Consider the following 22,858-nt stretch of genomic DNA (forward strand, 5'->3'; position numbering starts at 1 on the left):
TTAAGGCTGCCATTGTCATTAATAAACAACAGAGAGAGAGACTGGCCTCCATTTGACTGTTTGAGCGTGGCCTCAAAGTGAGATAGTAGAGGCCTCCTAGTGCTGGGGAAGGATGAAAGAGCTTTGTCATCTAACTAGTTTCTTCACACTGGCCTGTGGTTGCATGGAGGTCCCCACAACCTCCTGCATGCATAAATTAAACTGATGAATGCTTTAGTTGGGATATTTGGAATTAGTTGAAAAAATATCATATGACTTATTCCTATTTAGTCATTCAAACAGTTCCTTACAATACTGGAGTAGGATATTTCTAACAGTGATAGGAAAAGCACAGGTGAGAACAGGGAAATGGGCAGTAGTCGACTAAATAGCTGCAAGCTAGGATGGTTACAACAGGAGTTTGGTGGCACCTTAATTGGGAAGAACAGGCTTGTGGTAATGACTGGAGTGTAATCAGTGGAATGGTATCAAATACAGCAAACAGATGTTTTCCAGGTGTTTGATGCCATTCCATCTACTCCTATCCGGACATTATTATGTTGGAAATTTACCTGCACTGAGATGGTCTTTGACTGTGAGGAAACAAAGGACAAACGCTGGACGCAGGATGGCGAATATAGAAAAATGCACTCAAAGCAAAATGCTGAAACCTGTGTGCTTTGATTGCCTATGTGCAGCTGTACTTTGTACTTGAGTTGAGCCAGAAATGTAGCAGAGAAGGAGTATTTTGGGGCTTAGGCAGCCTATTAGGCCCAACTGTTACTGTGCCCATCTTTCCACAGCTCCACACTGCAATATGAAGCAATCTGCAGCCTGAGCACCTGCGGTACAGATGTACAGTAATATCTTAAATTGAGCTAGTTTGCTACAGCAGGAAAACAAATCTTGCACAAACAGGAAATGTAAATTATGTGGATTATATTTAATTGACCTTTTTGATACATTTTCATAAGGGAAAATCAAGTCTGAAATTTCAAAGTGGAAATTAAAAACTTCAGAAGCATTTATAAACCCCCAAATACACCACAAGTTTTAAAATGTCCTTCATTGCAGGAAAGTTCTCCTGGGTAATCAAATTAAGATCCTACATCTGTATGAGGCAAGCCTTCATAATTAACCAGTGGAAGCCTTTTCAGTCAGTCTCTATAAGCAGGCTCATGCATGTATCAGACTGCATCTGAAATGGGTCACATTAACCTATATAGTGCACTAGTTTTGACCAGTTTTGATAAAAAAAATAGTCCACTCAAAAGTAGTGCTCTGTACAGGGAATACGGTGCCATATCATGCTGTTCTGCCTGACTATAGATCCGCTCACAAAGATCTGTCAGTGATCACCAGTGGTGAGATCAAGTCACTGTTATTCGAGTCACAAGTAAGTCTCAAGTACCAAGGTCTGAGTCTCAAGTCAAGTCCCAAGTAGAATGGGTCAAGTCTAGAGTCTAAGAGCAAGTTGTGTCACAAGTAAAAAATATATATTTTTTTTTAACTATACATGTTCAATGACTTGTTCAACTTAGTATTGCGCAGTAGACCGAAACTTCTGTACTTTTTAGATACTAGAACATGAAAAACACTTCAGTATTAGAATGTTACTTTCGGTACTTCTGTCAAATGTGTCTCATGTCGTCTACTGATTGAGAGAGGCTATCGGCGGCGCAGCCGATGTCACCTTATAGCGAGAGCACACCGTGCCTGCACCATGCCTGCTCCACTTCCTCAATGCTACAGAAGCTCTAGCCTGTCCTGAGGAATTACTGCACTCACTGGGAGTCTGGGCTGCATCATATTAACTTCCCACTCATGCTGCACAGAACACACCTGAATAATGCAATGTAGCATGCAGAAACAAAACAATGTCCATTACAGGCTATAACACTTTACAATGCAAGATGGAATATATCGGTAGCTAGCTTCCATCTTTGTAGGCTAACTTTCCTTCCCAGCTAACAGCTGATGCTTACATAAATTCACTACACTAGTACTTTGTTATAATATGCAAACCATAACCCAAAATATGCTGATTTCAAAGCCGACCGTCACCAAAAACTATAGCTACAATCATTGCCAAAAACGTTATTCCTTCTCTTCGCCTCCCTCATGTCTCTCTCACTGTGTGTGTGTGTGTGTGTGTGTGTGTGTGTGTGTGTGTGTGTGTGTGTGTGTGTGTGTGTGTGTGTGTGTGTGTGTGTGTGTGTGTGTGTGTGTGTGTGTGTGTGTGTGTGTGTGTGTGATGTCATTAGGTATTTTATAAAAGAAGAGATTTATTCTATGCAAATGCTGTTAATCAATACAATAAAATAAGTCCCAAACGGAAGGGAAACAGATATTTGTCATCTGTAGCCTCTGATATCAGCCAAAACAAGTTTAACTCAAGGCACACACACACCTAATGAATATGCATTGTCCTGTATTGTGGATAGGCCTAGGCTACATCTTGATTTACCCAGTTTATCAGAGATTTACATTTAAAATCCATGATCACCATTGTGATGTGTAGTTAGATTGATAAACACAAAGTCAAATTTATTGTATGATTGTATAATTTATTAATTAATGCATACATGGCAGTAACTGAAAAAATGTACATAAAATAATGTTAAATATAATGATATTGAACTCTGGCTGGATCAAGGGCCATTCATATGCCTTCTTTGTTTTGATATAGTTTTGGTATAGTTTTGCTATAGTTTTGGTATGGAGTATCGTGATGGTATCAAGTATCATGATAATAAACCTGGTATCGGTATCAAAGTAAAATTTCTGTTATCGTGACAACACCAGTTCAACTACAAATCTTTGTCTATTTATTGATGCTACCTGACAACCCTTTTCATTATTTTGTCTCCAATATAATGATAATATAATAATATATTTTAAGCAACATTCTAAATGCAAGCTTCATAAGTAAATGATACATGTCAAGCAATTTTGACATACCAAAAGACCAGTAGTACTATGCTAGTAATTGTTGCTTGGTGCCCCATTGTTGGCGAGCTTGCAAAGTAAACAGTCAATATTCTTGATTCCCAAACTATTTTTGGAGCTGCATATTTATTTATGGCAATCCTCTCTCCCTACAATTTGACGTTTGCACTGCACCCGATCCTATAGCTGTACAGAAAATCAACAATCTGTTCGCTAGCTCACCCGACCTGTGTTGATTGACAGTTTGCTGGTTCAGTCAGAGGGCTGAATGTGCATTTCTATAGCCAATCTGTTGCATGTTTTTTGTATGTGCGGTGCTGTGGTGTCTGTCTCTGGCTGAATGTAGAGTAAACCGCGGAGACTCTGTGCCACAAAATGAGTGACAAAATGTAACAAAGTCAGTCTCAAGTGAAAGTCGAGTCCCGAGTCTCCAACTCCACGTCAAGTCTCAAGTTATTTTATATTAAACAGAGGGAGAGGCAATTCAACCGTGGCCTGTATGTGGGCTATTCCCCCTTGCCCAAGGAGGAGGATGTCAGGATGCGACCGGGGAAAATAAACACACACTGCGTGTGCGTGTGGAGAAGAGAGCCGGAGTGGACAGGCACAAGAACCTGTATCAGCACCGGAGGTCTTTTAGAAAGCCGGAGAGGTGGTGTCAGCAGGGGTCCGCAGCTCCAAACAGCTCTCCCACTGAGAGCCTCTTTTAAATTTCCTGCTCCCAGCAGGAGCTACAGAGCAGACCTGGGTTCAAATACAGTCAGGTCCATAATTATTGACACCATTGATAAAGATGAGCAACAAAAAAAGACTTTATAAAATAAATAATACAAATACTGAGCTATATTGTATGCTAAAAATAAATCAGGAAATAATATTATTTTATACTAATACAATGGCTCGGGAAACAATATTTTGTTTAACAAGTAATAAAGGCAATCTAAAAAAGATCCGGGTCAAAATGACTGGCACTCCTGTTTCCAGAACTCTAGTACCATCCCCTTGCGAGGAAAACGACACTAAGCCTTTTTCTCAAATGTTTTCTGGATTGGAGAACCTTGGGATGGATCTTCGACCATTCCGCCATACAGAATCTTTCCAGATCCTTGATATCATTGTGTGCTCTAATGGACTGCCCTCTTCAATTCAAACCACATGTTTTCAATGGGGTTCAAGTCCGGAGACTGATTGCCATTGCAAAATGTTGATTTTGTGGTCAATAAAGCATTTGTTTATATTTTATTAGTGATTGGGAATATTGTCACAAGTGTCAGCCTCCTGGCAGTAGGCAACCAGGTTTTTGAAGGCTAGGCCAATTTACCAGACACGGTATATAGTTTACAAGCCTGACATGCAAGGTTATTGAAGGCCAATTTCTTGGTCACATCTACAGTGCCTTCGGAAAATACTCAGTACTCACCTTTGGGAAGCGATTACTGTCTCGAGTCTTACTGGGTATGACACTAAAAGCTTGGCACACCTGAATTTGCATTCTTCTCTGCAGATCCTCTCAAGCTCTGCCAGGTTGAATGTGGAGCGTTGCTGCACAGCTATTTTCAGGTCTCTCCAGAGATGTTAGATCGGGTTCAAGTCTAGACTCTGGCTGGGACATTCAAGGACATTCAAGGACATTCAAGGACATTCAGAGACTTGTTCTGAAGCCACTCCTGCTTTGTCTTGGCTGTGTGCTTAGGTTCGTTGTCCTATTGGAAGGTGAACCTCCACCCCAGTCGGAGGTCCTGATCATGTTTTTGTCAAGGATCTCTGTAATTTGCTCCGTTCAGCTTTGCCTCGATCCTGACTAGTCCCTGCCGCTGAACAACATCCCCACAGCATGATGCTGCCACCACGCTTCACCGTAGGGATGGTGCCAAGATCCTCCAGACGTGACGCTTGGCATTCAGGCCAAAGAGTTCAATCTTGGTGTCACCAGTCCAGAGAATCTTGTATATCATGGTCTGAGAGTCTTAAGGTGCCTTTTTGGCAAACTCCAAGTGGGCTATCATGTGCCTTTTACTGAGGAGTGGCTTCCGTCTGGTCACTCTACCATAAAAGGTCTGATTGGTGGAGTGCTACAGAGATGGTTGTCCTTCTGGAATGTTCTCCCATCTCCACAGAGGAGCTCTGTCAGAGTGACCATCGCTGACCAAGACCCTTCTTCCCCGATTGCTCAGTTTGGCTGGGCGGCCAGCTCTAGGAAGAGGCTTGGTGGTTCCAAACATCTTCCATTTAAGAATTATGGAGGCCACTGTGTTCTTGGGGACCTTCAATGCTGCAGACAGTTTTTGGTACCCTTCCCCAGATCTGTGCCTCGACACGATCCTGTCTCGAAGCTCTACGGACCATTCCTTCAACCTCATGGCTTGGGTTTTGATCTGACATGCACTGTCAACTGTGGGACCTTATATAGACAGGTGTGTGCCTGTCCAATCAATTGAATTTACCAATAAGTTGTAGAAACATCTCAAGGATGATCAATGGAAACAGGATGCACCTGTGCTCAATGTCGAGTCTCATAGCAAAGGGTCTGAATATTTATGTAAAGATGGTATCACTTTTTTATTTTGAAGACATTTGGAGATTTTGTTTTAGAAAAACCTGTTTGTGCTTTGTCATTATGGAGTATTGTGTGTAGACTGCTTAGGATTTTTTAAGCCATTTTAGAATAAGGCTGTAACGTAACAAAATGTGGGAAAAGTCAAGGGGTCTGAATACTTTCCAAAGGCACCATGTGTAAAAGTGTGTGTTGTACATGCATGCGTGTGTGCCTGTATGTGCGTGAGAGAACCATCAGGGCTGCCCTCCCTTTCGCTCTGGGTTTTCATATCCAGCGAACGTCTGCGTCTCTTTCTGTAATACCTTTTTGGACACTAGTCTAGGGCCAGATGTGTCGAATGGCTCAGCCTTTAAACCCCTGGCTGGATGCGGTGGATTTCATGCCTTACTGCAGATACTCTCTCTGACATGATAAGGGAAGTGACAGCAGCTTGAGGGAAAGAAGCAATAAGTAAAATTAACATAAATTCAGATGGTAATGTATTCTGCAGCTGGGGCTGTCTTGCTGTGTAAAAGAGACACTTATTTTGCCAAAAGATTCCATTTTGAAAAGAGCAAAGAGGAAAGATTGCAAAAAGGTTCGCAAAGACTGCAAGTATAATGAACATATATTAGTCAGGATATTTCAGAGGATTTAAAGAGTTGTGGTATTAAGTTTCAATACCCGCACAAACGCACGTGCACACACAATTTCCCTATTGGCATTTCATTACACAAGTTAAGCATTAAGCAAAATGACGATCTGAGCTATTTTGCCTTATCTGTAATTAGATTTAATACAGAGGGTCAAATCTACTTACATCCCAACTGACACAAGATTATATTTAAAGAAACAAAATGCAGCTACAGTTAAATTAACCACTACGTTTAAGATTAATCAGAATTAAAATGTAATTACTTCAGGCCCAATTCACCAGACCTTCTCTGCTTCCTTGTCGAGAATAATGAGTGTGAGGGTTAATTAGTGCCACAGAATTACCCAGAGTCATTTGAATTCCATAATTTTGCATTTGTATTGGGATATTGAATTTGAATGTATTTTTTTACATTTGTAATGCACCAATTGAATCATTGAATTCAGAAATTGAATTAGCATTTAATGAATACTGCATTCAGTTTTAAAATTACATTTCAATTGAATCTACACATTACATTTTTACATATTCAGTTTCAATATGGTAGATATTGCATTCATTGTCCGTGTATCAAGTTCACAAACTTGATCATCATCATCATCAATTCCTGTTTATTAAAGTTTCAGATATTCAAATTCTCAGATGCATTCAGATTAAACTTTAAAATGCATTTCTTTAAATTCAGATTCAAATCCAGAGACAACATCCTGGTACTTTGCCAGCTAGGAAAAGTAGAGGAGAACAGATAGAATCAAAAGCTCTCTGTGGTAAACAGTATCTTCTGGCGCCAGTTTCTGGAGCCAGTAGGCAGGTTTCCATTGATCCAGGTTTGTTTGACAAAAGCAAATCGTGCCCAAAAACATTGACATGTGTAATGGAAATAGAGATATTGGAGAAATGATCCAAAGATTGACAACATTTGGATCCATTCGTCAGGGGTGTATAACTTTCTTTATTGGGACAAATTTTGATGGAAACTGTGCTTTTGAAATAAATGATGATTGTCAAATTATTTTGAAGGCACCTAGGACATGTGACGTCACCGTGTAACTATAAAGTTCCACTCACAATTCATTCTAAATGCCTCGGTCTTGCAAAATCCATTTTTTACCCAACTATAAAATGTTTCTTTGCACTACAAGGATTGTCCTGACTTTCAAAATTGCCTGAATTGCTTGGGCTTGCTTTTCTGGTTGGCTGGAAAGTTTCACTCTCCAAGTTTCACCATGGCACAGACCGTGGAGATACGTTGGCACATGAGATTAATTAGAATATGGCGAATATTAGTTAATTATTTCATTCTAACCATCCTGGCTTTCGTGTGCTACCTGAGAAGTGAAACAGGTGTTAGCCTGTTTGCCCTCCCACCTATTTATTAATGCGCAATTTGCCTAAATGGGCAACGGAAACACTTCAATCACTACAAATGTATTTGACACTAGTGAAATCATTACGTCCAGCTGTTTTCATCGACACAAGAGATTTAAATGTAAACACACCCTAGCAGGCAACTGTCGCATCTATTTTTTATGCAAAACTTTGTAAATATTGACAAATAAATACATAAAAATCCCTGGACAAGTTCATGGAAACATAGCTACTGTGGCATGCGGAATCCATTTTCTTCCTATGAATTTGACACTAGTGTTTGAATCGTTTTTGGCTATAACCTTTTGTGACCCCATTCCTGAAAGCTAAGATGCTCTGGAACTAGGTTGTGCCTTCTGTTCCCCTCTATAATTATCACAGGCTACGCAGGACACGTTAGAAGGGAGTGTCACAGAAATCGTCATTTGGCCTCCATTAGAATATAGTTGAATAGTCCACTCATAGCCCTTCTAAGGCTAGCTGTCACACTCACTATTTGATCTTGCTCTTGTGACCGAGTTCGAACCAGGTCTCCTGCACGTCACAAGATTGTGTTAGCCCACTTATGCCTGTGGGGAAGAGTTCAGGAAGTTTATATAAAAGGACAACTTTGTTCCCCCAGGGCACATCCATGTTTCAGATCGTCTTAGCTTTCAGGAATGGGGTCATAATAGTTTATAGCCGAAACGGTTCAAATGCTAGAGCCAAATTCAACAGAAGAAAATAAATTCAACATGCCACACTGGTTTCAGAAAATGACAGATGCTACTGTTTACCACAGAGAGCGTTTGATTTTATCTGCCCTCCTTCACCTTTCCTGGCTGGAAAAGTACCAGGATGGTGTCTGGTTTTGAATCGGAATTTAGAGAACTGCATTTAAAAACTGAATCTGAGAAGTTGAGTATATGAAACTTTGATACACTTGAAATAGTTTGTCAACTTGATACACAGACAATTATGACCTCATCTACCATACTGAAACTGAATATATAAATATTTAATTTGATTTGAATATTCAATTACTGAAATGGAATTTTAAAACTGAATGCAATATTCATTCATTTCAGTTTCAAATCGTGAAATACAAGTTCAATTCATGAATAAAATTACTACATTTGTGCATTCAAATGAAAAAAATATTGAATTCAAATTCAATATCCTAATACAAATTCAAAATTATAGAATTCAAATACAATATTTTGTGTGGCGCTGAAAGCACATACGCACACACAGAGTAGCTAGAGAGCAGAGGGAGTCGGAGCGCCGACTGCGTTACCTTTCCGAAGCTTCCCTTCCCAATGGCCCGGAGAATCTGGAAGTGGTCAAAGGTTACTGGGGAAACAAAGAAAACAAATCTGTCAGTGACACAGATCGGACAGGCAAGTTGCTTTGTTGGTGTCATACAGTAGTAGCATCAAACATTTTGAAAGCAGTTTAAGGAAAAACTTGGGATAGCAGTAACAGGGAAAAGGTTATTACAGGTTATTACAGAAACGTCTACAGACAATAAGCTCCATTTCTAAAGACTGGCTTGAGCCTTTTAGGATCTCGTAGTATGCTATTATACAGTAGATACAGTAGAACATAATCCATTACTGTGAAATAATTAGCTTTTTGTAACACTGGTAATTTAAATGTGTTATGTGGATAATTTGCAAAGCTCACAAGCGATTAGAGGGTATCATCTCGATTGCAGATCATCAGTAATAAAACGATCATGCCGCTGCGTCGTTGACTGAAAAGAAACAGTGTAGCAGAAAACCACTCATTTGCAACTGGTGCATCTGATTGGAATGTCATGAGCAGCGGGTTAGCGTTTTTCGGCATGAATCTTGTTCTGGAAGCAGCTATGCAGAGTGGTCACTATCTAGCACACCCACAAAGTAATCAACTCGAATTTAAACCTAACCCCAATGCCTAAACTTAACCTTAAATGAATACATTTTTGTTTTCATGAATTGTTTCAATTTTGCCAATTTTTTATTTGCAGCTGGCCTCTCTAAGGGAACATCTCAGTTCTGCCTCCAGGATACGACTCTTGACAATAATAGTCAACCTGCATGTCATGGTGGGTAAGGACCATGGAGAAGGGAGCCTCTGCTGCCCTGTCAGAGTGCGTGTTGTGTGGGTGTAATGAGGGCTTCCGCTGGCCTCACCCTGTGGCGTGTGTGTGTGTGTGTGCTTCCCTGGGCAGACAGCTTCTTACTAACTAACTTACTCCACGCTACGCCATCCACCAGATCAGACCTTGGCACACAGGCCGTGACTGAGAGGCCACTGCAGAGGCGCCACACAAAAGGCATCAGGCCTGGGTGGCATGTTTTGCTCTGGAAGACGAGCTAATCCTCCCTGGATTCTTCCGGTTCAACATTTTGTACATAGCTACTCTTTAAATATGGCAGGGCTTTGATGGAACCACAGCAGATGAACGCGGGAACAGTGGAGAAGATGGGGGGAAAAACTGACTGTACTTGTAATGTAACTAGATGATTTAAATGGATAGGTGCACAGAAACGTCAACAGACAGCACCAAATCCATGTTGTTGTTATACAGGGATCAACCTACATTGCAGTATTTATACAGCATAAACATCTCTCTATCCCGGGTCAAATAATGTTGCAGAATAGTTTGGGGCTCTGTGAAGTGGGTTCGGGAGCAATATTTGTGTAAACAAATACGCAACATAAAACAGGAAACACTATGACCGATTTGATTCAATACAGTTTCCAGTCTCAGATAGCCTACAGGGAAAAACATCATATCCACACCAGTGAGTTGGATTGCTATAGCAGAACATTCTCTAGGCTACAATATAAGTCTCTGTGTGTATTGAGATTGTTTGTCATACACCGAATCGAAAGGGGAAAATATACAGCATATTGCATTATGCCACCTCAACCTTTCCATCCATCTCATCAATCTGGATCTTCCTTAGAAAGAGTGAATCATTGTAAGATGGTTAACAAAACGGCCCCTGCCTCTGCCTAAGCATCAGCCGGTAGTAGCCCTGTGAAAATCAGGCCATTCTTTTGAATTAGTGTCAAGTAGGAAAGGCCTGGGGCCTCATGTATAAACGTTGCGTACAGACAAAAAAAATTACCCTAAAACATGCGTGCACCAGTTTTCACGGAAAAGTTGGCATTTAGAAACTCAACTTGACATGAGAATGTACTTTGCTTCCCATAAACCAGGCCATGTGTATGCAGTTTCTAATAGTTGAAGTCTTGCATTGCAAGTAGGAAAGTAACTGAAGCTTTTTCTGCAAATGGAGGACATGACATCCTTATGAAAAAAAGGTAAATATACTGAACAAAAATGTCACTCCAGCTGCAGAAGGTGCCTAAACTCTGAAAGCATGTTGCATGTTGTTCTTGTGGCAAAATGCAAATCCCCCAAGGTGCTAAAATGACTTTAGGCCAGTAGCACTGACATCATTAGTGATGAAATCATTTGAGAAGCTAATCAAGATGGATGTACTGTGTCAGATTGAGAATTCCCTGGACCCCCTGCAGTTTGCTTACAGGGCAAAGCAGGGGGGTGGAGGACGCCACTCTAACCCTTCCTCTACAAGCACCAGGAACGTCCACAAACCCATGCGATGCTTCCGTTCATCGACTTATCGCCGGCCTTCAATACTATTCCAGCCTCACATGCTAGCAGAGAAGCTTCTCTCCCACTTAAAGCTGGATGTGAGTATTGTGGGCTGGGTAGTGGACTTCCTTACCGACCGGTCCCAACAAGTGTGAGTAAATGGCGTCATGTCAAAGCAGCTCTGCTCCTCCACCGGATCCCCACGAGGCTGTGTGCCCTCTACTTCTGTACATACTATACACTAATGACTGTGGCAGCGAATAGAAAAACAGGCACATCAAGTTTGCTGATGACTCCGTCATCATCGGTCCACTACAGGATGGAGAGTCTGAGCATTGACCTGTGGTAGAGGACTGTGTCATGACACGGACATGTTCTGGTCTGGTTTAGATCTTATCTGTCGGAAAGATATCAGTTTGTGAATGGTTTGTCCTCTGACAAATCAACTGTAAATTTCGGTGTTCCTCAAGGTTCCGTTTTAGGACCACTATTGTTTTCACTATACATTTTACCTCTTGGGGATGTTATTCGAAAACATAATGTTAACTTTCACTGCTATGCGGATGACACACAGCTGTACATTTCAATGAAACATGGTGAAACCCCAAAATTGCCCTCGCTAGAAGCATGTGTTTCAGACATAAGGAAGTGGATGGCTGCAAACTTTCTACTATTAAACTCGGACAAAACAGAGATGCTTGTTCTAGGTCCCAAGAAACAAAGAGATCTTCTGTTGAATCTGACAATTAATCTTAATGGTTGTACAGTCGTCTCAAATAAAACTGTGAAGGACCTCGGCGATACTCTGGACCCTGATCTCTCTTTTGAAGAACATATCAAGACCATTGAGGACAGCTTTTTTCCATCTACGTAATATTGCAAAATTCAGAAACTTTCTGTCCAAAAATGATGCAGAAAAATGTATCCATCTTTTGTCACTTCTAGGTTAGACTACTGCAATGCTCTACTTTCCGGCTACCCGGATAAAGCACTGAATATACTTCAGTTAGTGCTAAATACGGCTGCTAGAATCCTGACTAGAACCAAAAAATTGATCATATTACTCCAGTGCTAGCCTCTCTACACTGGCTTCCTGTCAAAGCAAGGGCTGATTTTAAGGTTTTACTGCTAACCTACAAAGCATTACATGGGCTTGCTCCTACCTATCTCTCTGATTTGGTCCTGCCGTACATACCTACACGTACACTACGGTCACAAGACGCAGGCCTCCTAATTGTCCCTAGAATTTCTAAGCAAACAGCTGGAGGCAGGGCTTTCTCCTATAGAGCTCCATTTTTATGGAACGGTCTGCCTACCCATGTCAGAGACGCAAACTCGGTCTCAACCTTTAAGTCTTTACTGAAGAGTCATCTCTTCAGTGGGTCATATGATTGAGTGTAGTCTGGCCCAGGAGTGGGAAGGTGAACGGAAAGGCTCTGGAGCAACGAACCGCCCTTGCTGTCTCTGCCTGGCCGGTTCCCCTCTTTCCACTGGGATTCTCTGCCTCTAACCCTATTACAGGGGCTGAGTCACTGGCTTACTGGGGCTCTCTCATGCCGTCCCTGCAGGGGGTGCGTCACCTGAGTGGGTTGATTCACTGTTGTGGTCGTCCTGTCTGGGTTGGCACCCCCCCCACCCACTTGGGCTGTGCAGTGGCAGATATCTTTGTGGGCTATACTCAGCCTTGTCTCAGGATGGTAAGTTGGTGGTTGAAGATATCCCTCTAGTGGTGTGGGGGCTGTGCTTTGGCAAAGTGGGTGGGGTTATATCCTTCCTGTTTGGCCCTGTCCGGGGGTGTCCTCGGTTGGGGCCACAGTGTCTCCTGTCCCCTCCTGTCTCAGCCTCCAGTATTTATGCTGCAGTAGTTTATGTGTCGGGGGCTAGGGTCAGTTTGTTATATCTGGAGTACTTCCCCTGTCCTATTCGGTGTCCTGTGTGAATCTAAGTGTGCGTTCTCTAATTCTCTCCTTCTTTCCTTCTCTCTCTCGGAGGACCTGAGCCCTAGGACCATGCCCCAGGACTACCTGACATGATGATTCCTTGCTGTCCCCAGTCCACCTGGCCATGCTGCTGCTACAGTTTCAACTGTTCTGCCTTGTTATTATTCGACCATGCTGGTCATTTATGAACATTTGAACATCTTGGCAATGTTCTGTTATAATCTCCACCCGGCACAGCCAGAAGAGGACTGGCCACCCCACATAGCCTGGTTCCTCTCTAGGTTTCTTCCTAGGTTTTGGCCTTTCTAGGGAGTTTTTCCTAGCCACCGTGCTTCTACACTTGCATTGCTTGCTGTTTGGGGTTTTAGGCTGAGTTTCTGTACAGCACTTTGAGATATCAGCTGATGTACAAAGGGCTATATAAATACATTTGATTTGAGTCATGGTGTGAGAACTGATTCCTCCAACTGAATGTCTCAAACTAAAGATATGGCCGTTGACTTTAGAAGGCAGCCACTGAACCCCACCCTGTGGTCATGGGAAATGACTGGTCAGTACTGACGAGTACATGGGAAATGTGCTGGACAACAAGCAGACGTTTGAGGAGAACACAGATGCCATGCCATCTGTAAAATGGGACAGCAGCAGCAATTTGTTTTTTTGAAAGCTGAACACTGATTTACAGGACTTATATTGAATCCCTATTGATGTTCTCGATGGTGGACTGGTCAGGCAATCTTAATGTTTGCAACAAAAAATAGGTTGGACAGGGTGGTTAAGGTGGTCGGCAAGGTCATCGGGGTGCAACAGGCACAGGTCTTAGTGACATTCAGAAAACAAGTTGTGAGTGGAGCTAACAGTATCCTAGACTGTCCTGACCACCCACTCTGACGATTGTGAGCTTTTTCCCCTCAGCTTTGTCGTTTTAAAACTTCCCAAACTCAACAGCAACAGATACAAGACCTCTTTTATCCCACAGGCCATAAACCTTCTGAAACTGCACATGAAAGGAAATGTATATTTATTGCTACACTTTTGCACAATGATACTCCTTTTAACTGTTTTTAATGTTTTTTTTAGTAGTTGAACCCTGACTGCACAACCAATTTTACTTGGCTCATCGCGCTCTAGCGACTCTTTGTGGCGGGCCGGACACCTGCAGGCTGACTTCGATCGTCAGTTGAACAATGTTTCCTCCAACACATTGGTGCAGCTGGCTTTCAGGTTAAGCGAACGGATGTTAAGAAGTGCGGCTTGGCGGGTCATGTTTCGGAGGACGCATGACTGGACCTTCGCCTGTCCCGAGCCCATTGGGGAGATTCAGCGATGAGACAAGATCACAAAGGGGGGTCAAATTATGCTTTGGAGACAAAACATTGAATAAAATCAAATTATATTCCATGTATGCATGGTGTTGAAATATCATTCAAGTTATTGAATGATAAAGACGAAACTACTATTGTAACAATGGACTAACCGGCGCCCCCGCACCCCCTGTATATAGCCTCACTAATGTTATTTTACTGTTGCTCTTTAATAAATGTTACTTTATTTATTTATTTATTGTATTTTTTTAACTGCATTGTTGGTTAGGGCTTGTAGTAAGCATTCCACTGTAAGTTCTACACCGGTTGTATTCGGCACATGTGGCAAATACAATTATTTGATTTGTATATGGAAATTGCCTTTTACATTGTAGAACCGTTTATTGGTTGTAACTGCCAATTGGGTAATTGTATGGTCCTCGGGGAGTCCAAGTGGTCAAGTGATTATTAAATGTAGGCCTACCGGTTTGAGCTCCTGTTAGACAGATTTGATTTGGCTTTCTCAAGGAGAGTCTGTACACAGTCTTGCCCTCTACCGATGTCCATTCAAATAGGACAGGTTAGGGCTGATAAAGGCTTTTTCTTTTGGGATAATGACCATGCATATTTGGATACATCTACTTGTATATTTTGTATGATATGGCGCGTTCACCATTGGATCACCAAGACCAGTCCTTAAATGTACACTGAGCCAGTCTACCTGCCTTGCCTTCTGCTCATTTCATGCCCTTATGGCCCTATTTTACAATTACATAGGCTAATTACATAGGCTGTCTGGTAGCCTCAATAAATAGACAAAGATTTGTAGCATGTATAGATTTATCTTTTATTTCACTTGAAAACGTGCGACTCGACCATTTGGCTCTTAGAATGCACGACTTGGACTCGAGTCTTGACCCGTTCTACTTGTGACTCGAATAATAGTGACTTGGTCCCACCTGTGGTATCTGGTGTGACCACCATTTGCCTCATGCAGCACGACACATCTCCTTCGCATAGAGTTGATCAGGCTGTTGATTGTGGCCTGCGGATTGTTGTGCCACTCCTCTTCAATGGCTGTGAGAACTGGATATAGGGTGGGAACTGGAATAAGCTGTCATACACGTCAATCCAGATCATCCCAAACATGCTCAAGGGGTAACATGTCTGGTGAGTATGTAGGCCATGAAAGAACTGGGTCATTTTAAGCTTCCAGGAATTGTATACAGATTCTTGCGACTTGGGGCCATGCATTATCATTCTGAAACATGAGGTGATGGCGCCAGATGAATGCCACGGCAGTGGGCCTCAGGATCTTGTCAAGGTATCTCTGTGCGTTCAAAATTGCCATCGACAAAATGCAATTGTGTTGGTTGTCCGTAGTTTATGCCTGCCCATACCATAACCCCACCGCCACCATGGGGCACTCTATTCACAATGATGACATAAGCAAACTGCTCTCCCACACATGCCATCTGCCCGATACAGTTGAAACCGGGATTCATCCATGAAGAGCACACTTCTCCAGTGTGCCAGCGGAATTGAAGGTGAGAATTTGCCAACTAAAGTCGGTTACGATGCCAATCTGCAGTCAGGTCAAGACTCTGGTGAGGCAACGAGCACACAGATAAGCTTCTCTGAGATGGTTTCTGACAGTTTGTGCAGAAATTCTTTGATTGTGCAAACCCAGAGTTTCATCAGCTGTCTGGTCTCAGACAATCCCACAGGTGAAGAAGCCAGATGTGGAGGTCCTGGGCTGGTGTCGTTACATGTGGTCTGCGGTTGTGAGGCCGGTTGGGCGTACTGCCAAATTCCCTGGAACGATGTTGTATACAGAGAAATTAACATTACAGTCTCTGGCAACAGCTCTCGTGGACATTCCTGCAGTCAGAATGCCAATTAGATGCTCCCTCAAAACTTGAGACATCTGTGGGATTGTGTTGTGTGACAAGACTGCACCTTTTAGATTTAGTGGCTTTTTTGTCCCCAGCACAAGGTGCACCTGTGTAATGATCATGCTGTTTAATCGGCTTCTTGATATGCCACACCTGTCAGGTGGATGGATTATCTTGACAAAGGCTAAATGTTCAGGTACAGGGATGTAAACACATTTTGAACAGTATGTTCACAAATTGAAATATTAAATATTTCTGGGATCTTATTTCAGCTCATGAAACACTTTATATGATGTGTTTACATTTTTGTTCAGTGTAACAATTAAATAGACATACTAGGACAATGTTTAAAAATTCGCAGGCAGTGCAGCATATTTACGTTCAGAGAAAAAGTTCATGCAAAAAAAATGGAATTCAAACGATCTGTTTACAGGTTAACAACAAATTGCAATAGTTTTTTTATTTCAGAAACTGTCAGATACTGTAAATATCACTGTAACAGTTAAAAAACATTCTGCCAACAAGTCCAGAGACATTTGATCAAGTTCGACATTGCTATTTCCTTTAAAAAAAAAACTGCCTTGACCGAAATCCAATACTTCCAAAGTATACAGCAAATAAGGGCATTATTGTCAACTTTAAACGGTGAATAATGGGTATTTTTCAGGCAGAGTTTTAATGCTCATTCACACCTGCAGTTTCAGGATGGGTCTTGTATTATAACTGGAAACATGCTTATGTATGGCGTGCACAAGTTTATAAAACTAAATATTAATCCCAAAGATTGGAAAGCAGCTGCGGTCATCCCCCTCTTCAAAGGGGGGGGGGACACTCTTGACCCAAACTGCTACAGACCTAGATCTATCCTACCGTGCCTTTCTAAGGACTTCGAAAGCAAAGTCAACAAACAGATTACCGACCATTTCAAATCCCACCATACCTTCTCAGCTATGCAATCTGGTGTCTGAGCTGGTCATGGGTGCACCTTAGCCACACTCAAGGTCCTAAACGACATCTTAACCGCCATCGATAAGAAACAATACTGTGCAGCCGTATTCATTGACCTGGGCAAGGCTTGACTCTGTCAATCACCACATCCTCATTGGCAGACTCGACAGCCTTGGTTTCTCAAATGATTGCCTCGCCTGGTTCACCAACTACTTCTCTGATTTAGTGTGTCAAATCGAAGGGTCTGTTGCCCGGGCCTCTGGCAGTCTCTGGGGGTGCCACAGGGTTCAATTCTTGGACCGACTCTCTTCTCTGTATACATCAATGATGTCACTCATGCTGCTGGTGAGTCTCTGATCCACCTCCATGCAGATGACACCATTCTGTATACTTCTGGCCCTTCTTTGGACACTAACAACCCTCCAGAGGAGCTTCAATGCCATACAACTCTCCTTCTGTGGCCTCAAACTGCTCTTAAATACAAGTAAAACCGACCAGAATCACTACTCTGGACGGTTCTGACTTAGATATGTGGACAACTACAAATACATAGGTGTCTGGTTAGACTAATCTCTTCTTCCAGACTCACATCAAACATCGTCAATCCAAAATTCAATCTAGAATTGGCTTCCTATTTCGCAACAAACCATCCTTCACTCATACTGCCAAACATACCCTTGTAAAACTGACCATCCTACCAATCAGACTTCGGCGATGTCATTTACAAAATAGCCTCCAATACCCTACTCAATAAATTGGATGCAGTCTGTCTATCACAGTGCAGGCAGTTGTCACCAAAGCCCCATATACTACCCACCACTGCGACCTGTCACCCCCAAAACCAATTCCTCCTTTGGCAGCCTCTCCTTCCAGTTCTCTGCTGCCAATGACTAGAACGAACTGCAAAAATCTCTGAAGCTGGAGACTTACCTCCCTCACTAGCTTTAAGCACCAGCTCTCAGAGCAGCTCACAGATGACTGCACCTGTACATAGCCAATGAATAATTTAGCCCAAACAACTACCTCTTTCCCTACTGTATTTATTTATTTTGCTCCTCCTGCAAATCAACCATTCCACAGCCGGCTCCGGAGGCTCCTGTGCCTCGGCCGAAGCTACCGGGGATGTCTCAGCAGGCTGCCCACGCCTCAGCTGGCTCGGCAGGATCCCGCACCTCAGCCGAAGCAACCGGGGACGCCTCGGCTGGCTCCCCACGGCTGGTTCCCCTCGGCTCCCTTCTGCTCTACAGGTTCCGGCGCCTCAGCAGAGGTGACCGGCCCTCTTCTGGTCCTCGGGACCGTCCCTCTGGTCGACATTGTCCGGCAGCTGGAGCTGCGCGTCAGGGAGGGAGTACAATCATGTTTACTCCCGTTCACCCTCTGCAGCGGCCAGTTGTCTTATTATTACGCACACCTCCCACCATCGTTATGTGCATCTGCGCATAGTGAGATTCACCTGGACTCCATCACCTTCCTGATTACCTCCCCTATATCTGTCACTCCCTTTGGCCATTTCCTCAGGCATTATTGATTCTGTTCCTGTGTCTGTACGCTGCTCGTTTTTCTTGTTTTGTTCCATGTTAGTTTATTTATTAAATGATTCACTCCCTGTACTTGCTTCCCGATTATTAGCGTATGGGTTAAAGTTCCTATTAAACTCAACGACTGCACCTGCTTCCTGACTCCCTGCATCTCCGTTACAGTAACAACTTAGACATAGAAACACCATATTTTTTAAAAATTTGTCACAGACATGCATTTCAATTACAGACACATACATGTGTCATGATTAAATAAAAATATATGTACCACCACATCATGACCTAATGACAATCACATTCCTCAGTAACATGCGAGTCAACTAAACTTTTCAACTCCAAGGAAACAAGATCCTGGAGTTTCAAGCTGGTCTGGAGAGAATTCCAAGACCACCGAGCTGAGTTACTAAAACACTTTTTGCTATGACCCATTCTGATTTTAGGAACAGTTAAAAAGTAAGCAGGAGTGTAACTGTAACTGGCATTTATTTTCTGACCTTAAAGATCATAGTATACCAATGTTTAAGTCCACAAAGACCAGCCAACAGCACTATAGAGATCACAGTGGTGTGTCAGATGCTTTTGTTTGGTATGATACATGGTATCAAGTGCCTTCAGGGTAGTGCTTGAGGTCTGCATATAAACAGGAATGTACACCATATCAGCTCTTTTCTGGACTCCAAAGAAAAACAAGCCTTATGCCAGTAATAAAAACCTATTCTCAACTTGATCTTCTTTACCAGGTTCTCAAAATGACTAGACAAGCTCAGCTTCTCACCCACCCAAACTCGAAGATATTTGTTAGTCTTGACTTGCTCTATTGAATTTGCTTCCAAGGTAATAATAATAATATTATAAATGAGGTCCCTGGTCTTCTTTCTAATTGCCCACGGCATGAAACGACACGCTACTTCCTGTAGCCATCCATTCACTGTCAGAGGCCCTAGTCTCTCCACATGCCTTGCTAGCTCACAGTCATGCTGAGAGCTTGATTATGGGGAAGGCAGTGCCGTGCTTTCATGTTGCAGACCTCCCGGGCATGGATTAAGCCTGCTTCATAACGCAAATACTCTTTAGCTGAGGGTAACTCCTGACTAACACATCTCTCCCGCTGGGATTCGGTAAGTGTAGTTCAGTCCAGTTAAACACATTTCACATTATTTTTACCCAAAGCATTTTACTGCAGTCTGGGACGCAGATCCTGCCTCGTCTGTAGTCGTTTTTTCTACTGTCAACTCTTCCTAACCTTGGCATTATACCACCATTTCAATAATGTGTTTGCTTCCATTTACCTTCTCACAATGAGTGTCCTTCTTGCACAGACACAGAATAACACTCAAGAACTGATTCCTGTGAATCTAAAGTGAGAGATAGTGGTTGCCTATTTTAGGGTTAATTCACACTAAACGAAGGGACACTTAACGTAATTTATTGCAATCCATCTTCTGAATCAGCTCTTCTGTTACCTTTATGGGAACATACCTACAGTCAGAGGAGAAATGTTGATATTCAAACAACAAAAGAGTAAAAGCTTCCTGTAATTTGGGTTATTTCTGGGTTAAGTGGTGTTCAACGGAAGCTGGTAGCATCTGCAATCACGACATTGACTCTCCTCCCCTTTCTTGCCTCAGGTTTCTGTGAGTGCTGCATTAGGGCTGTGGGTTTTGGCCTTCATGCAGAGACAGAGTGGCATGCATGGTGTAGGGGATTTTGAACTTCTATAGTTGGAAATCTGCAAGCATGATGACGAGGATTGCACATTTCTGGGGAATATTCATAGGTGGAAACCTTCCGTGAGAATAAACGGAAATATATGGGAATATGCAAGTTAAAATTAATACCATTTTAATGTTTTTTTGCATTGGATATATTTACCATATAAGGAGACAGAAACAAACATGTAACCTTAGAAGAAGTCATAATTGAAAATGATTCAATCCTTCCAATAGAAAAAAAACTAATTAAACTAATTAAATGAGTCGACTTTTCACATGGGATGATTTCACTGAACAACAAAATTAAGGGAATATTGAATGATCCCAATGATCCATCGCATCTCCCAAAAACGTTTTAAAGTCTCAAAATATCCACTAGTACATATCAAATGGTTAAACAATAAGCACACAACATACATCTGTAAAATGATTAGTCTAGAAACTAAAGCTTTGGTTGTCTTCCTCTCAGGCTTCCATGTATCCTCCCTGGACCTCCTCAATGTCCACCTCTTGAACATCAGACTCTGAGGCCTCATCTGCACTGTCACTTTCAAACCTTGTTGAGGGTGTCTCATTGTCAGGCTCAAAAAGCCAAAAGTTTTCCCGAATGGCCACCGCTTTTTCAACCCTTATATTGGTCAGCCTGTTACATGTTTTGGTGTGTGTGTGTTCCCAAACAAGGACCAGTTGTGCTCGGAGGCGGCTGATGTTGGGGGATTTGGAGGATGGTGGAGGCCACCGGCAAAAGAGCCTCAGCTCCACAAAGTCCCTTCCACCAGGTGGCTGACGAAATATGTTGGCACGACTGCCATATTGCTTCTCCATCCCAAAGCCCTTGCTTGGAAGTGTACTTCGCCAGACTGCCAAGAAACTTGCCCTCATCCAGGCCAAGGTGGTGCGACACGGTAGTGATGACACCACAAGCCTTGTTGATCTCTGCACCAGACAGGATGCTCTTGCCAGTATACTTGGGGTCTAACATGTACGCTGCGGCATGTATGGGCTTCAGACAGAGGTCTTCACGCTTTTTGATGTATTTCAGAACTGCAGTTTCCTCTGCTTGGAGCAACAGTGAAGTGGGCAGGGCAGGACGGATCTCTTCTCTTACATCTGCAAGCAGAGTCTGAACATCAGACAGGATGCTATCGTCTCCATTAATCCATGCAATGGCTACTGCTATTTGTTTCAGGATGCTTACCACTCTCTCAAAATACATCATCCAGGAGGATCCTCTTGATGGGGCTGTCCATATCTGCAGACTGTGATATGGCCATTTCTTGGAGAGATTCCTTCCCCTCCAGGAGAATGAAACATAATGACAACACCACCCCAATGGGTGTTTCTGGGCAGCTTCAATGAGGTGCTCTTATTCTTCTCACTTTGCTTGGTGAGGAAGATTACTATTATAACTTGATGACCCTTCACATATCTAACCATTTCCTTGGCTCTCTTGTAGAGTGTATCCATTGTTTTCAGTGCCATGATGTCCTTGAGCAGCAGATTCAATGCATGAGCAGCACAGCCAATGGGTGTGATGTGAGGGTAGGACTCCTCCACTTTAGACAAAGCAACCTTCAAGTTCACAGCATTGTCTGTCACCAGTGTAAATACATTTCAAGTCGTAAGTTTACTTACACTTTAGCCAAATACATTTGAACTCAGTTTCACATTTCCTGACATTTAATTAGAGTAAAAATTCCCTGTTATAGGTCATTTAGGATCACCACTTTATTTTAATTATGTGAAATGTCAGTATAATAGGAGATATAATTCTTTATTTCAGTTTTTATTTCTTTCATCACATTCCCAGTGGATAAGAAGTTTGCATACACTCAATTAGTATTTGGTAGCTTTTCCTTTAAATTCTTTAACTTGGGTCAAATGTTTTGGGTAGCCTTCAACAAGCTTCCCACAATAAGTTGGTGAATTTTGGCCCATTCCTCCTGACAGAGCTGGTGTAACTAAGTCAGGTTTGCAGGCATCCTTGCTCGCACACACTTTTTCAGTTCTTCCCACAAAATGTTCTATGGGATTGAGGTCAGGGCTTTGTGGATGGCCACTCCAATACCTTGACTTTGTTGTCCTTAAGCCATTTTGCCACAAATTTCGAAGTAGGCTTGGGGTCATTGTCCATTTGGAAGACCCATTTGCGACCAAGCTTTAACTTCCTGACTGATGTCTTGAGATGTTGCTTCAATATATCCATGTAATGTTCCTTCCTCATGATGCCAGATATTGTGTTAAGTGCACCAGTCCCTCCTGCAGCAAAGCACACCCACAACATGATGCTGCCACCCCCGTGCTTCACGAATGGGATGGTATTCTTCAGCTTGCAAGCCTCCCCCATTTTCATCCAAACATAACAATGTTCATTATGGCCAAACAGTTCTATTTTTGTTTCATCAGACCAGAGGACATTTCTCCAAAAAGTATGATATTTGT

General features: G+C 42.4%; 1 protein-coding gene across 1 annotated transcript in view; it reads right to left on the reverse strand.

Annotated features, from left to right (window-relative positions):
- LOC124041392 (serine/threonine-protein kinase 32C-like) overlaps positions 1-22,858 on the reverse strand; it is a 156,728-nt gene that overhangs the window by 92,012 nt on the left and 41,858 nt on the right. The window contains exon 2 of the mRNA XM_046358913.1: positions 8,764-8,819. Coding sequence (XP_046214869.1) covers positions 8,764-8,819 — 56 coding nt within the window. The remainder of the gene's footprint in view (positions 1-8,763; positions 8,820-22,858) is intronic.

This window comes from Oncorhynchus gorbuscha, linkage group LG08 (genome assembly GCF_021184085.1).
Source record: "Oncorhynchus gorbuscha isolate QuinsamMale2020 ecotype Even-year linkage group LG08, OgorEven_v1.0, whole genome shotgun sequence".
Lineage (NCBI taxonomy): Eukaryota > Metazoa > Chordata > Actinopteri > Salmoniformes > Salmonidae > Oncorhynchus > Oncorhynchus gorbuscha.